Source organism: Amblyomma maculatum, chromosome 6 (genome assembly GCF_055883805.1).
Source record: "Amblyomma maculatum isolate TAMU_Amacu chromosome 6, ASM5588380v1, whole genome shotgun sequence".
Lineage (NCBI taxonomy): Eukaryota > Metazoa > Arthropoda > Arachnida > Ixodida > Ixodidae > Amblyomma > Amblyomma maculatum.
Window position 1 is genome coordinate 43,881,967 of NC_139349.1, and position 15,962 is coordinate 43,897,928.

A 15,962-nucleotide genomic window follows, 5' to 3' on the forward strand; every position below is an offset into this window, starting at 1 on the left:
CGAAAGAGTTATCGAGTGCCACGCAGACATTAGCCCGCCACTTCGCAACTAACACTTCGTTAACCACGTCATTGAGACAAAAATTATTTCACAACGACCCCAACAAAGGCATGTGCCGCCCCTGCCGATGCCCAGCGACCACTGCCCATATTGTATGGGACTGTCGAAAGTATTCTGACATTAGAATCAGGGCTCTCGCCGATATTCCGACTGCCATCCGTACAGCCAGCTACGTCGACTGGACCCATCCGCTGTCTCTCGACAATGCGGCCATCACTATGCTCTAGGCAAAGCTTGGAGAGTTTGTTGGTTTAGACCCCAGAGCCAGCCTTTACGGAAAGTGTCCCCGACAATCAAACCAGCACCCTCTTCGGCCGCCGTGATTGTGGTGGGGCCAGATGCCCGCACAGATGCCAGCAGTAAAAGTGCATAACGAGGCTGTCAATAAACATGTTTCCGTCGACTTGCTATCTGGATTTTCCATGAAAGCCGATGAGATGCTTAGAGATACTAACATATTTATATATTTGGAATGGAAGGCAAAGTTGGGTTTTATGGCTAAAAAAGTGGAAAAGCATGGCTTTTATAACACATGCGCGGCAAAGTAGAGCTGAGTAATCACATTTCGCAAAAAAAAGAATAATTTCTGGCACTAAACTGCTTTACTAACGGTAACTTTGCTTTTATGCGAACACATTCACTTTGTCCGCTTCTGCGCAGTCACTGGACTAATGGCAGCGCGATATAAAAAATATTAGGTTACCTTACAATGGCGCTTAATGAAGGCCTCGAATGATTATAGAACTGGTGCCACTTAGTAATATTTTGGCGGAGTATAAGAAGAGAACATAATATATATATATTTTTTTTTTCCGATGACTGGCATGGATGTTTATCTTTTAGCGAACGTGTGTTAGAACGTCTACTTCCTTCAATACGAAGGCACTTTTTTCTTTGTCCTTTCTATGGCAAAGCCGGTAACGCGTCCCTTGCAGAAATGAGGTGTAGTGAAAGGACCGGCATAAATTGACTGCAGCGGGCCCAGAAAAGTCCAGCCCCCTCCGTCCAGGAATGGGTAATCAGGGAAAATTGTGGGTGTTGAATGTTATTGGATACTGATACCACACCTTAATAATACGACATACATAAGAAAAAGATTATGCGTTTCAAGAACTTTGGTTGGCTTTGTACACGTTACAAGGGGTCATCCCTGAAGCGGCTTAAATCTCTTTTAGTCTAATTTTGTTTTCTTCAGAATAGCAGCTAGCTTTTTCGGAGTGTGTGAATGTGTAGGCAGTGACCGTGTAGGCTTAGCTGTAAGAATATACCCGTGCCGGTTTAGCTGGCTGCGTATCGCAGCTCCACCTCCAATTTTATATTTTAACCCACCCTTTCGCAGGGCGCGAGCACAACGTGACCGGCTTTGTCGGAGGCTCGGCGGTGCTGCCGTGCGAGGTGGACGAGGCGAGCTGCGGCCGCGTCTACTTCATCACCTGGACCAAGAACGTGTCACAGGACTGGCAGCGGGTGTACCTCTTCTCGGAGACGGTGAACCGCGTCATGGGTCCGCTGAGCGAACCGCACCGCGCCACATTCCAGCCGGGCAACGCGTCCGCCCACCTGCGCATCCAGCCGCTCACGGTGGAGGATGAGGGCACGTACAAATGCGACGTCACCTACGTACAGGGGAAGTGCCCATCGCTATCCTTCACCAGGTTGCAGACGCTAGGTATGTATTTTTTTGTCTATGGTGCATTGTTCTTTAGTCAGTCGTGCAGACGAACACGTGGCTTAGTTCTGCACATTTCATCTCCCAAGTTATCTGCACCAGTGTGGAAGCTACGCCGATCTAAGCCAATCAGAACATGGCGGACTGCATAACTGCGTTCCTTCGCTTCCGTCATCCCGTGACTACTGGCGCTATCCCTTAGAAAGAAAAAAAAACTATGGCACAGATTTTGTACATAAAGATATCTACCTTGTAAGCGGACGACATGCTTGATAAGTATGTTTTCAATTAAGAACAGTTAAACATTCGTAGCCTTATTGAGAACAGACACGTTCCATACGATCATTCAGCTACATTAGAATATTTGACGAGTGACGAATTATTTCAAAGGATATAGAGAAAACATGCACAAAAGTTACCTCCAATTTAAAAATCAGAATGAGCGAAATAGGAACAGCGGATTAGGAAAGAAATTGTGGTTTAAACTTTCCCCTCAATAACAATATTTACGAAAGCCTCTGCAATAAATATTTGTTATGAAAATCAAATATAGCATGTATTGTATCTTTCATGATGTAAAGTAACGGCATTATATTTTAGCTTTTGAAGCAAACTCGCAATAATAAAAACCACCAGCAGATAAAGTGGAGTTTGTTATCTGAAGCGAAACTGCAACGGCATTCAATTTTTACTGGACGTTGTGAATTTTGCTAACTTATAGCATTCTCGGTGCTACATATATTGGGAACTGAGTTCAGTTTACGGCTGTCGTAAAATATCTTCCGGAAGCGGAGGAGTCCGTGCTTTCTTCTTAAACTTGCTGTTTTGGGAAAGGCTAAGCGAGAGCTTTCCCTCGAACCTAAATTAAACAAAACTGTGCTCGCCAACTTTCAGCCGAGCTAGGAAAGATTAAAACTAGCTTTAAGAGCTTCCCGCGGTGGGTCTGGAAGCAAGGGTTTAGTGCCAGACCAAATTACAGGTTTACGATCTCCACCTGGGCTCGCAAGCGTCGATATTTCATTTCCTATGGTGTGGCTATAGCCGTTTACTGTATTCGCGATTCTACCTTCATTTTCAGCATTTATATACAATCAAAAGCTGCAGTGAACACTTCCCCACGCCAAGCATTTCCAAGGGTGCGTGAAATAATGGGTGTATAAGGAGGAAGCAGCTGTAAATCACAAAGCTTCTCTTGCGCATATCATGATTACGTTCTGATGAAGCATTTCTTTTCAAAAGTTCGTCCTTTTTATACAGCTACCATTTACCGATGTACACTCCTCACAGCTATGTCCCTGGGCATCGAATGAGAAGGCGTGACTTTTTACCGTTCTCGGGATTGGAGCGCTGTAGTTCATTAAAGAGCCCCACTGCAGCAGTGCCAAAGAAACCATCATAAAGTAGCGTTGTAGAGGGTTCAGCAGAATCGAGTGTTAGCCTAGTTGGTACATGGTAAAAATAGATACATGGCGCAAAATGAATATGACGAAGCAAAGAAATAAACACAGACAAAGCGCTACCATTGTTTATGTTTATTCCTTTATTTCGCCCTCTTCATTCTGCGCCGCGCAAATGCTCTTTGGTGTAAAGATGACGAAAAAGACTCGTCGTCCGTTTACTTAGAGCCAAAGCTGCTCCTTCGTGATATATAAAACATGGCTGCAATAGAAGTTTTAGTTAATTTGACTAATATCAGAAGCTAAAAAGCCAAAGATAATATTTTGCTGCCACTAAGTACACGTTCAGTAACGACTGCAGACATTGCTTGCACCGTTGCTTTTACCCCGTGTGAAAGTATGCTTAGGTGTTAAGTCTCTTTCACCCACTTCATATTCGAATCACTCTTCTTAATTGGAAACATTTAAAGCTATCTCAGGGTTTCTAATGTTGACGTCATTTCTCTAATCATTGCTTTTTTGCACAGCAAATTGATTCTCCTTAATGTTGCACAGGTTGTTTGATATTGGTGAGAGTGCTGCTGCATTACACACATATGAAGTCCTTTGCAGCAACGGCATCTCAAAGTTAATAAAGTCCATCATTGTCGACTAACTGTTGTTTAATAATGGCTCTGCAATCCTTTTGATCTAGAGTCTAGGAGTGCGTGTAGACTCGACACACAGCTACAATTAGAGATCAAGAGCTTATATGCACTGCGAAAAACCTGTTCTCCCAAGGGAAAAAATGGCATTCATCTAATCATGTTTACTCAGATTGGCTGCCCATTGGTTGCTTCAACGCTCAATTGCGAAAATTATATTCGAAGCGAAAGCAAGTGAACAAAATATTCAATTGTTATTTTATTTCTAGCCTAAAACGCTTGCATTTTCTAAACCGAGAGGGCATAGCTATTCAATACCGTTCCGTCTGACCTGTCGTTCTTATAGGCCTAAGAGAGGAGCTAATCTCCTAGTCGCTCCTGTAACTAATTGCAGCAGTTTTGAATGTGAGGCAAAATGAGATAGACTGTAAAATTACCTAGTGGTATTTTCTTGAATATTTACCCAATTGCAACGCGCACCTTTTTTCGGGGAAAATAAGTCTTAAAATTGCATGCGCGTTAGATTTGGACCCCATAGCGGCCCATCGTCATCGACATTATAAGATGTGGAAGCTCACGTGTTGCTGGCAACCATGGGAGCACATTTGCTTGTCGTTTTCTTCGTCGCCATAGCTATTTGCAGCCGGTGTGACTCTTGTCATTCCTCTCAGCGAGCGTGACACAAATGAATTCACGGGATGAACCGCCTCGCCTCGGTTTTGCTACGTTTGCGGCGTGAGTTGCAAGCTATAGCGTAGTCCGTAGCACGACGGTAGTGTTACCGGGTGGGATGACTTCCCAGCTACATCCACTAGGTGTATGTATCAACGAGCCCGTGAAAGACAGCATTCGGGCACTGTACAGTAAGTGACTAATGAATGGCTGCCACATTTCACAGCCAGCAATAGGCTGAAGCTTGCCTCAATCGAGGAAATATCCAGATGGGTGGCTGAAGCTTGGCTTGGAATTTTATCACTTATGGTTGTGAAGGTATTCAAGAAATCTGGAATTTTCTGATGCCATGGACGACACTGAAGACGAGAGGTTGTGGTCGGAAAGTGAGAAGGAGATAATGGAGAGTGATTGTGAATAAGTTTGGGTGAATAAATTTTCTTTTCCTGCCTGAAAATATAGAAAGGGTTACTTATTGTTTTTGTTCGTGGAAATCACATTCCCTTTAGAAGCGGGGCTTGTAGTTTTGTTTGTTTTTTTTTTTTTCGGTTCCCGAAATTGGGCGCGCTTTAGAATCGGAGTTTGCAATTTTTTTGTTGTTTTGTCGTAACTCGAGTGCGCGTTAGAATCGGAGGCGCGCTGGAATTGGGTAAGTGACTGTGTAAGTGGGTAAATACGGTAAGTAGTAACACCAAAATTGCCGCTTATCATATACTAAAGAAGGAGAGCAGAATGTGTATGGCGTCTAAAACACGAGAAAGTGATGTTTCATCTCGCCTATTATACCTTAATACCAAACAAAATAACAATCACTGTTCGTTTTTTTTTTTATTGCTAAAGTAGAACCAGTTTATTTTGCGAGAACCTGGTGATGGGTAAAGAGAAGAGTTGTTTATTTGCATGCGAGTGCAGTAAGAATTATGTTAGTATAAATAAATAATAAACTTTTAGGGTTAACTTATTCGCTTCCCGCACAAAGAAGAAGTATAAAATGGAGAAATATTTTCAGCGAACGAACGAAGGCATTTCTAACAAAGTAAGCACAACATATGCTCCCGTAGACCTACATTTAGACGTTCTGCACACGTTTTTACAATTTTATGGCGAGTATACGTAGCAATTCTCTTCAAGTAGATGAGAGAATAGGAACGCACAATGGGCATAGCTTACACGACGTGACAACCTGGAACGCTGAATAATAAAGAAAATTTTTCTTATTCAGAATGTCAGGAAGCTTAAAGCAAAAACGGAGGCAGTCGAATTTTTTCTGTTCAAAATCATTTGCTTTTTTGCTTCACCGTGGAATTTCAATTAATGACTTAATGAAAATAGACAACTGGGATTAAACTGCAGCCTTTAAATTAAAAGAATGTGACCTGCACACGGCACTACTTCTTGATATCTCGTCTAAAAGCTCCTAGCGGACAAAGAACTGGACTAAATTCGATGAATACCTGCTCATCACGTTCAGTAAAAAGAAATTTTCAATCTGTGTAAGATGCTGGTACTTTTAAAGTAGCATATTTTACCCCACGAGTCTCAATAAACCGGTTTCAATTTCTAGCGTGCACTAGTAAACTTGTGGTAATGTATTTATCGAATCTAGGCAAGCCTTATTCTAAGCCGACACTTTATCTTAACGGTCAGGAAAAAAAAAAAATGCTGTTCTGATGTCAGCCGACCGCAAAATGCAAAAACTGAGAATGACAACATCTGCATAACAAATTTGGCATTAAACTGCCCCAAATTTAGCCACGCTTAGCCGGCATCGTAGTCCTTGTCCGTGTTACCAGTTTCTCCTCAGAAAGTGAACAAACATCGATTCAATTTATTGCATTCGAAATGCAGTCACAAACATCTGTTCCATGAATTGCATTCGAAATGCAGTCATTTTAAGACACGTGTAGAACCAATCCTTCAGTGATGTCATTCCAGGTTTCAACATTCTAGCTGGTTACTGTAATCCTAGGTACGGGAGATCTATGCTATCTGTTCGAGTTAGCTCAAGTGCCTCACTGAGCTAGCCCTCATTACAGTCTCGCATATTATCCCTAAAAGGGTTATTGATGGTATCTAGAATTTTTGTACCTGCTCTGTCACACCTCTGTGTAAAAGGGAGCATGCACGAAATGATGCATGCTGGGTAATTCTCCATGATGCTGTCGCTGGCAGCAGACTTACGGCGGGCATGCCCAGCAGGCTGAATGGAGCGAGTGCCTTGTCGTTTTGGACGATCCACCGAGCAGACACGCTGCTTTTAGTGCGCTGCCCTTATGTGCAAGGTATCAGTGAGGAACGTACGCGTTGACACTGTGTCCGAAAAATCGGGCGCGCTATGAATAAATGCAGAGCAGTGCGGCGCGGACGCCTGACTGCCCCATGCGTCTGGACCTGTGGCCGCCCGCCGACATCGCCGACATTCATGACTTCTAGTTCTGGAGACTAGTTAGATACTTTCCCAGATTGTCTTCGATCTCCGTGTGAATTGGCCCATGCGAGCCATTCGTGTCGGCGTCGCTTGAGGGATGATTTGCCCTCTCGCATTCATACAGACGTATTTTTGGAACTGTGAGGAACCCGCAGTCGGTCTGTTCGATCGCACCAGTACCGTCTGCGCGCACTACGCGACCATGTAGACGAGGCTATAGCGTGGCAGTGAATTGCTGCGTCGTCTGCTTCCAACGACAACATCATGGCGGATTACCCAGTATGCATCGATTCATGAGAGCTCCCTATACTTTCGGTGTCTTCACCAGCTTTGACGAGAGCATCTTTTACTGCGCTGGTCAGGCGCCCACAGCATCAACTGAGGACGAAGGCGGACGCTCAGCATCTGACACGCGACATTAGTGCTAATTACAACGACTAAGTGTAGTAACGTGTAAAGTTTTTGCCTTATTATAGAGCCTTCTAGAAGTGTCAATTGGATGCCGTTTTTTTTTTTTAATTTAGATTAGTTTGCATCATGTGCTAAGAATATTTTTTTATAAAACCTCGAATCAAAGATTACATGCAAATTTCTTATCCTGTTTACTTAAGAAACTTGTTGGCCAAGATTCGAATAACTCCGGTAGCTAAATTCTATTTGCTTGCAAAGTGTCTACGTCGAACTACCGAATTATGCATCCGTTACCTTTGTCTTTTACTTCCTCGCATTGGTGTCGGATATGTTTTTTTGCTCCTCTGAAATAAAATAAATCTGCAACTTCAAATAATTTATGCATACTCATACAAGAAAGGCATAGGTGCAGGGTTGGCCAAATATTTACACGCCACAGGATTTACGCTAGATCAGCTCACTTATGTAATTGCAATAAGCTCTTACCCCAAAATCCCTGTAAAAGACAGTAAATTAACACTCTCACCTCTTATAACCTTTATAGCCTTATAGCGAAATTAAGTTCCAGGATACACATATGAAAGCCAGGCGTTGTGACGAGGAAACTGCTGATCAACTCTGTGGCATCAGCATCAATTTAACTAAAGCGTAGGACTGAGATGTAATCAATATAAGAAAACATTTCGTGTACTTCAGAAGAAACGCTGGATTAGGCCATAACCATTCCAGGTAAGATTTCATTGGCCATCGAAATACACCTACTTCGTTCATTAGCTCTTGCCCTTCTTCAGCTAAAATCTCGTTTTGTTGCTTTAATTTGTAGAATTTTATTTAAATGATTTCACGCTCACCGTATCATGCGCTATAGTTACCGCGCTCATGTCGTGTTTCTGGCGCACCTAAAAATGTGCAGTGTGCTTTTCTGAGTACTATAAAGAAGTTGATTTTTTTAATCTGTATTCTCTGTTCTTTCCATTGGCTCAATGGAATAATTAAATGACACACGCTCTGCATGAATTTGAGAACGCTGGTTGTTGTGCACGCTCTCCCAAGCGAAAAAAAGTGCATGCAAAATTCACAGTAAGGCCAGTTTTCTTTGGACAGCCGAAGAAAACCATGCCAAATTATACCCCCCCCCCCCCTCCCCTCCCCACTCCAAAAGTGGCCAATGTTTGTTCTAGGCCATCAATAAATGCTATATTGAGCGCCTAACGGGCTTGACCTAAAATATTGCAGGACATTTAGCCAGCGCCCTGCAAACTTAGGATTTTGTGGTGATGGTATTGACGTTCAAATAGAATCTAAGTCTCTCATGGCTGTTCGGAAAGTATCGGGAGCTGGGCAGCCTGTGAACCGTATAGAAATAAAACGTCGTGTATTCTACCGCTGAAAACATTGAGTTCTGCACAATGCAGTCGTATTAGATGTCGCGAAGAGAAATCCCAGTTTCAACAGAAATGACATGGATAAGAAAAATCACTCGGAATCCAATTTATGTTCCGGGCGGGGACGTACTGCGCACTTGCAACGTTGCAGGGTTCTTTTTGTATACCCACTAGGACAGCCAACTGCATTGTTTGATAAGATTCCTTAGCAGCGACCTCATTTTAGCGATCGTTTCAAGAGACGCGCACTGAACGAAGTCGTGAGGCGCATCCGAATCCTCATTTTCGAGATTGTGTGCCGTACCATAACAACGATGGCAGCTAGGCCGCCGAGTGAATTTCCTTTCCGCTCTAATTTGCACAGCCTATTTTCAGTTTATTCTTTGCTTATTTGATTGCTCGAACGTTGTTTGTGTTGATGTTTATTTGCAGTTTCACTTACAGAGGCCATCAAGGATAGCAGAAGTCAGCATTGAAGTTTATAAAGTTTTGAAGTTTTTGAAATTGAAGTTTTGAAATAATTGAAGTTTTATTAACCTTTAAACAATTCGGCTTTCAATGCCAGCGTGATATGGCGCTACAAAGAGCGGCTCAGTAGTGAATCTTGAGAACGAAAATTAGAGTACGCATAAGGCAGATTTGTTAAGCGCATGATAACATATATAAGAAAAAAGGACGTTTATGCCACAGTGAGTAATATCTGATTTATTATTCTAGCATATAAATCAGGAATAACAATATTTATTATGCACCGAACAAAGCGAAACTCCTCAGTGGTGCTCAACAGCGCAGTCTCTTTTCAGTCGCAGCCCAGACCTTCTACTTCTGCCCCAAATTTGAATGCTTTATAATTAGTCATAAAGCGAAAACATGCATATTTTAACTCCTGACCATAGTTAATCATAACCTCGCAGCTGGATAAATTAGACGCTCTATTTGTGCATTTATAGTTATCAAGTGCCCGTCTATGGCTTTATGCGACACAGTACAAGAGGCAAAGGTGGTATGTAACAGCTCACAAACATTCGAGTATTGTTCGACAGGGAGCCCTGAAAAGCAACGGCAAAACTTGGGTCGACGGCTGCACTTAAAGATAGGTTAAATAGGAAGTTCTGTTTAATATTGCTTTCTCTCGCATTCATAACTTAAAGAGGGTTTCAAATATTGAGTCTCGCCAGCAACGGCTTTCTAAGTGTGCCTAGAAACGGGGTGGAATTTCAAAACCAGATGAAGCAATTAGATTGACCGTATATGTTCGGGCCATGGAAAAGAAATAGCAATCTCTGTTTCACAAGATGCACAGGGGCAGTAAAAGAGAGAACAAAAATACGAGAGGGGAGGGGGGAGGGGGGGCTTTTCTTTGGTGAGCTACGAGACAAAAGCTATGGAAAAGCTTGAAACGTTTGCGCAAGGCTGCTTTTAATCAAGGCGACCTAACCGTGCTAAGCCTTTTCATTTCTGTTGCTAGCCTGTGTGCCTTTCCCCTTTTAGTGAGCTCTTATCTTACGTGAAGGGAAATGTGAGTAGCGCATGAAACGGAATATGAGGGAAAATTTGTCTGGCGTTGAAAGAGATGGTGCAGAGGTTTGGGAGGAGGAGCAGCAAGCATTGAGGACGCGAAGGTCTGATATAAATGCAATATTTTATTACAAGTATAGCGTAGAGACGAAACGAATATCGAAACAATATTGTGAAAGCTATGAACAAAAGTGTCATTGTGCTATGTGAACAAAAAACAGACAACTAAACATTGTTTCGTATGCGTTCCAAGGCTCATACTGGGGTTCCAGCAAACGCGAGTCAAGAACTAAAATATGAGTTATTAGCGGTAGATGAGCGAAACGTTTTGTTAATACGACAGCCAAAGCGAGACCTCGGGTGGCCGCAGCTACGCCGTGAAGAGGCGTAACTACAGTCTCCTCATAAAAAAATCAGCCTGCCATGACATTTGAATTCAGTTGTCCCTATGCAGCGGGCAAGAGCTGCCAACTCTTGTCGCTCCTTTCATATGGGAGGGTGTTCTCAAAAATCAGCCTACCAGAACAGTTTGCATTCTAGCGACCCTTATGACACGCAGGCACGTCCATACGGCTTGGTTGAAGCGTGACTTTATATGTGGGCTGGTAACTTACGCTCTCGGGTCGTACCCTTAAAGGATGAGCGTAAGTGTCCTCATTAATGTAGCACCTTACATTGATAGGGCGGGATAGGAGAATAATTTAGGAGGCAAAAGCTGTTGCTTTTGCAATGCAACTAGGGTTAACCAGAGCTAAACCAAAACTAATTTTATTTTTGCAGTGCCAGCGGCCACTTTCCACACCTCACGCAGCTTTTTGGTTGGTAACTCATGAGCCAGTTTATTAGTATTACTACCTACACTATTAAGTATTGCTGTCCGATAATCGATAACATCGGAATAGTTTAAAAACACTGTCAGAAACGTCCATATTTGCGTTAAAGAAAGCTTCATGTACAGTGCTGCGCAATTTGGCCAAACTGCATGCCAGCGTTTCCTGACGGTGCAGCGGCTGTTTTTACGATTTGAATACCGTAACCCTCATGATATGCTTGCCCACTTGCCGAAGTACCTCTGCCAGGTGCGCATTTATATATGTAAAATCAGCACTGCAGTCCTAAATATTTCCCATCTCCATAGAAAGCCCGCGACGTACGGAAAAAATATTACACATTGTTGAGCACAGCTAACTAGTGATATTATAAAGTAGCACTTTCAAAGTTTTCGCAAATGGTTGTGCGCTCTCTATGTCGATGCGTGGTCGAGCATGATGATATTTTAGGTCAGACAACTCAAACGAGCTCGAATTATCGTGGAGGTTAAACCGGGCACAAGCAGCTGAGACGCGTTTACGCTGCGCTGTTTAGACCGCATGTTTAGGCTGCTACGTTTAAGCTGTAAAGCTCGGACATGGCTCGAAGCTGCGTTTCCGTTGGAGTTCATAGAACGACTAGGATTCGTGAATTTGCCAACCGGGTCACTTGACATGACATCCTTGGAATACTTTTTGTGGAGTTGCGGTAAGAACGAGGCATGAGTTCTATAATTTCTACTCCGCTAGACGTGAAAAAAAAAATATTAAGAAGCTCTGTGGAATCTATACTATAGAAATGCGAAAGCCGGACCGTGGCTGGTGCACACGGTGCATCACGCTTGCTCTCGTTATTATTATCATCTAAATGCACCATCATTATCATTGCTACTGTCATCATTGTCGTTATCACTAATTGCAGCGTCATTGTCATTACTACTATCATCGTCACGGTAGCCAAGGAAAACTAGGACGTGCGTTTTACGATCCCTGGTGTTGCGCAGTTGGTTAAAGCGCTCGGCCGGGTATCCGAATGGTGACAGGATTTTTATTACAGGGGAGACAGGATTATTATTTTTTGGCTTACGTCAAGGGTGATTGGTAAGTGACACATTGGAGCACAGATTCGACGCACAGATCCCGCGCTTCTGAAACTATGTGAGGCTTGTATCGCTACTGGAATTGACCTATTCGATCACGTGCTATAAACTGTTGGGAGCAGTAACAACCCAGTGGATCAGCCGTGGCTCCTGTCACTGCATAGTCAAGCAAGAACAGGCGTGCATATGTACATACTTGTTTTATTTCAACAAGTAAAGTTAATCTTACTGATAGCCCTACAACATAGCCGTATTTGTCTGCCAGGCAAAGTGCGACACGCTCGCTGCACCCTGTACCACCAAAAGAGCACTCCGACTGACCATTGCTAGTAGGTCTACCGTTCCATTGCATGGGCCAATGCAGGCGCGCTCGCGGGGGATGTTGTACGCGAAATTTACTGTAGAAAGAAGCATGATCGTGGCAATTTAATGGGATATTCAAGATGCAATATTCTGTATCACGGGTTTTCATCGCAGCTGTAAACAAAAGGATACACGGAAGGCTTCCCTCACATCGAATTCGCAAATTAAAGGAATAATGGTTCCTCGATTTATGCATATAATATTAACCAAATATTATTATTTTCGTAACAGGTGATTGCATGAGGCGCGCACCATGGTAGCTAACAATGTGCAGCTGATTTTCTCGTCTCTGGCTTACACTTAAATTTTTATCAATTGGCTCAAGTTAGCTGGAAAGCATAGCCTAGCACTAAAACAAAGAGCGTCACAAATTTTTCGACTGCAGATGAAACACGCTTGTGGGACACACGGTCTAGGCTCGATTATGCTGGTTTATAAAAGCCAGACAACGAGCAGTCTTCTGGTTCTCATGAAACATTCAACAAATAGCACCGTCTGTTACCCAGCAGGATCGAACACGTAGTAACTGAAAGAGGGTGTAACCTACAGGATTTCTCCTACTTACATAATCTGATATGTAGAATTCTTACCACTCTGCAATTATATTTTTTCCGACTGCCACAGAAAGTCAAACAGGGTACTAAAATTATAACTTCACGCCGTGACTTTTAGTGTTCAGTGCCGCGCAACATAGCAGAAGGGGAAAGGTAGGGTTGGGCGGTGTTAGCACAAATTGCAACCTTTCCAAACCATTCCAACAGATATCCTAGACTTCAAGAGCCTTCGATGAGACTCACTAAATTTGTCAGTGCTTCATTCCCTGTGCCTGATCGGTCAGTGTCGTTACCTGCAAGCTTTACAGTTCCGGGCTATCGTATCGCCGATTGGTTTAAATCTTTCGTTTTCGTACCCGCTATTTTTCGATTGATAGTCATCATGCATGCCAGAGGTTCTGGAATACAGAGCTACGAGTAGTTAAACACGATGTTCCATGTAGCAGTAACCGATGGCAGAGGTACAACTCAATTAGGTCAGAAAAAAAGAAATGCCCACAGCTAAGCTTCTTAGCGTATGAACCATGAGTGATCTCAATGAAGTTTTCCGCCGACGTTTGCGTAGTGGTAGAAGGCTCCGAATGTAGGCCTCGTGCGCAGATGGCTTGCAAAGTTTGCTCTCTATTCCTGCTTCTTCTCCACCAGCTATACGTAGATCCTCCGAAAATTCGATATAGCTTGCGAACTGGCACGGCTTCCCCATGTTCTAGTATGTGTACGTTGGCCCCATCGAATACTGCAATGCATTCGAAGCTGCCTTGTAGGTGCAAGTCACGACGACTGCGAGGCACAGCGCAAGAAAGTTACTGTTTAAGACGTGCATTATCAGAGTGTGATAGTGGCCTCACTGCCTATGGTGCGGCAGCCATAAAAATGACCTGCGCGCTTTTGCGTGAATTGGAATCATGCCTACAGCTGTATGCTGCTTGTATACTGTACTTCTGTATATATTTGGGCTCATCAGTTACGAGGGCAGAGTGCCTTCGATACCTCAGGAATTCATAGAAGACAATCGCTATCTTTTGTTGTGCTCAAGCGCAAAAATATTTTTCTATTTGTGGGAATGGGTGAGAACACAAGAAAACGCCCAGTTTCCTTTGCTCCGTTTTAGGATTCATTTAGAACTGTTATAGAGCCACGTTCGCAAACAAGGCTATGGGCAAGCACCGTAGGTGATTGGAAAATACCATCGCTCATACGCAGAGCCTAAGAGCTCGAGCGGGCTAATTATATGGGGCTTTATTCTCTCCCCTTATGCTTGACCGGTTTCACCAGAGAAGCCCCCTTAAAGCTTAGAATAGGCAGCTCACGCTACCATGAGGGCATCGAAAATGCCTGCCTCGAATCACATATGGCAACAGATACATAACAAGGTTGTGCAGATTTTTTCTTTTGCAACGATTTCATTTTTTAGGGCAGGAGAAATGGCGGAGGAGGGGGGGGGGGGGGGGCACTACAGCGCAATATGCACTCCGGAAGCACAGGTCATGAATGTGGTACCGACTAAATGGATTTGGTTTGGTTTGGTTTGTGGGGTTTAACGTCCCAAAGCAACTCAGGCTATGAGAGACGCCGTAGTGGAGGACTCCGCAAATTTCGACCACCTGGGATTCTTTAACGTGCACCGACATCGCACAGAACACGGGCACATTGCTTTTAGCCTCCATCGAAAAGCGGTCGCCGAGGCCGGCATTCGATCCCGCGTCCTTGGGAACAGTAGTCGAGCGCCGTACCCACTGCGCCACCTCGGCGGGGAACTAAATGGATTTATTTGTGGAGAAGGAGAACCGTTTAGGAGACAAGTCCCTCTGTCCGCACCACTGGTGATCCTCTGTTCCCCGGTGCCATTGTCATTAACAATGCTCGCATCTATTCTCGCTGCAGTGACGCCCAAGGAGCCCGTGATTAAGATGGACGGGCGCCGCCTGGCGAACGGCTCTCTTCTTGGCCCTTACCTGGAAGGCACTACTGTGGTTTTGGACTGCGCCTCGTCGGGCGGCCGTCCAGCGCCTCAGGTGCTATGGCGCAACGCCTCCGCCCAGCTGCCAGTGAAGACGTCGGTCACGCCTCATCTGCGTGGTATTCACGATGTCACGTCCACAGCCCGCTTCGTGTTGTCGCGATGGGATCTTGGAGCGCGACTAGAGTGCGTCGTGATTACCAAGGCTACGCCTGCGCCAGTCGTCAAATGGGTCCAACTGGACGTGCATGGTACGGAGCACACTATCTTTTACAATAACTTCGGGATCATGCATTGCAGGTTCTCTCTATGCATATGTGTGAATTCCAATACGTCTTAGAAGGAGACATCTTGTTGACATTGAAATGTTTTTGTTTGTTTGTTCACACGCTTCTCGTGAAAGAAATAAAATCTCGGTTTACTTGGTAATGTTTATCCTGGCTAGGCTTGGTTTAGCTTTCGAGGCTTGACATTTCAAAGCGACTCATGTTGTGCGGGGTGCAGTAGTGGAGGCCTACAAATGTTTGGCTACATGGCGGTTCTTAACGTGCACTGATGCCACGCAGTACGCAGATGACTCGCTGTTTTTGTTCTGAAATCTAATCTGGTATGTACAACATAAATGGGAGGGCAAAGTGATAGCGTTAAAATTTATACAACCTATCTTCATCCAGGAGCTTCCCAAGTTATGACCCTAGTGCATTTGCCGCCGAAAAAAAAAAGATTGTAATGGCTATGGTAAGTAGAAATAAAAAGGGAGATAAGCACCGTACTCAGGAGACTGCAGTACAGTCTTTGACAAAAACGTAAAGCCCAGGGAGTCTGCTTCTGAGCCACTTCGTGCAACTTGTAATGCATTTCCAGTGTTCCGAATATCTCGATAAGAAATTTTTTGTCCTGCCGTCTACAATGAGAAGGGCCTCCACCAATGCTAAATCAGTGCCACTACACGGCTCAAGAGCAGACCCCATGGACTCTACACTATTGACAAA

The 15,962-nt window shown here is 44.0% G+C and overlaps 1 protein-coding gene across 1 annotated transcript in view; it reads left to right on the top strand.

Moving 5' to 3' along the window:
- The window catches only part of LOC146185624 (B-cell receptor CD22-like), a 256,315-nt gene that overhangs the window by 152,290 nt on the left and 88,063 nt on the right, over positions 1 to 15,962 (top strand). Inside the window, exons 2-3 of the mRNA XM_084606536.1 lie at positions 1,400 to 1,729; positions 14,895 to 15,221. Coding sequence (XP_084462662.1) covers positions 1,400 to 1,729; positions 14,895 to 15,221 — 657 coding nt within the window. The remainder of the gene's footprint in view (positions 1 to 1,399; positions 1,730 to 14,894; positions 15,222 to 15,962) is intronic.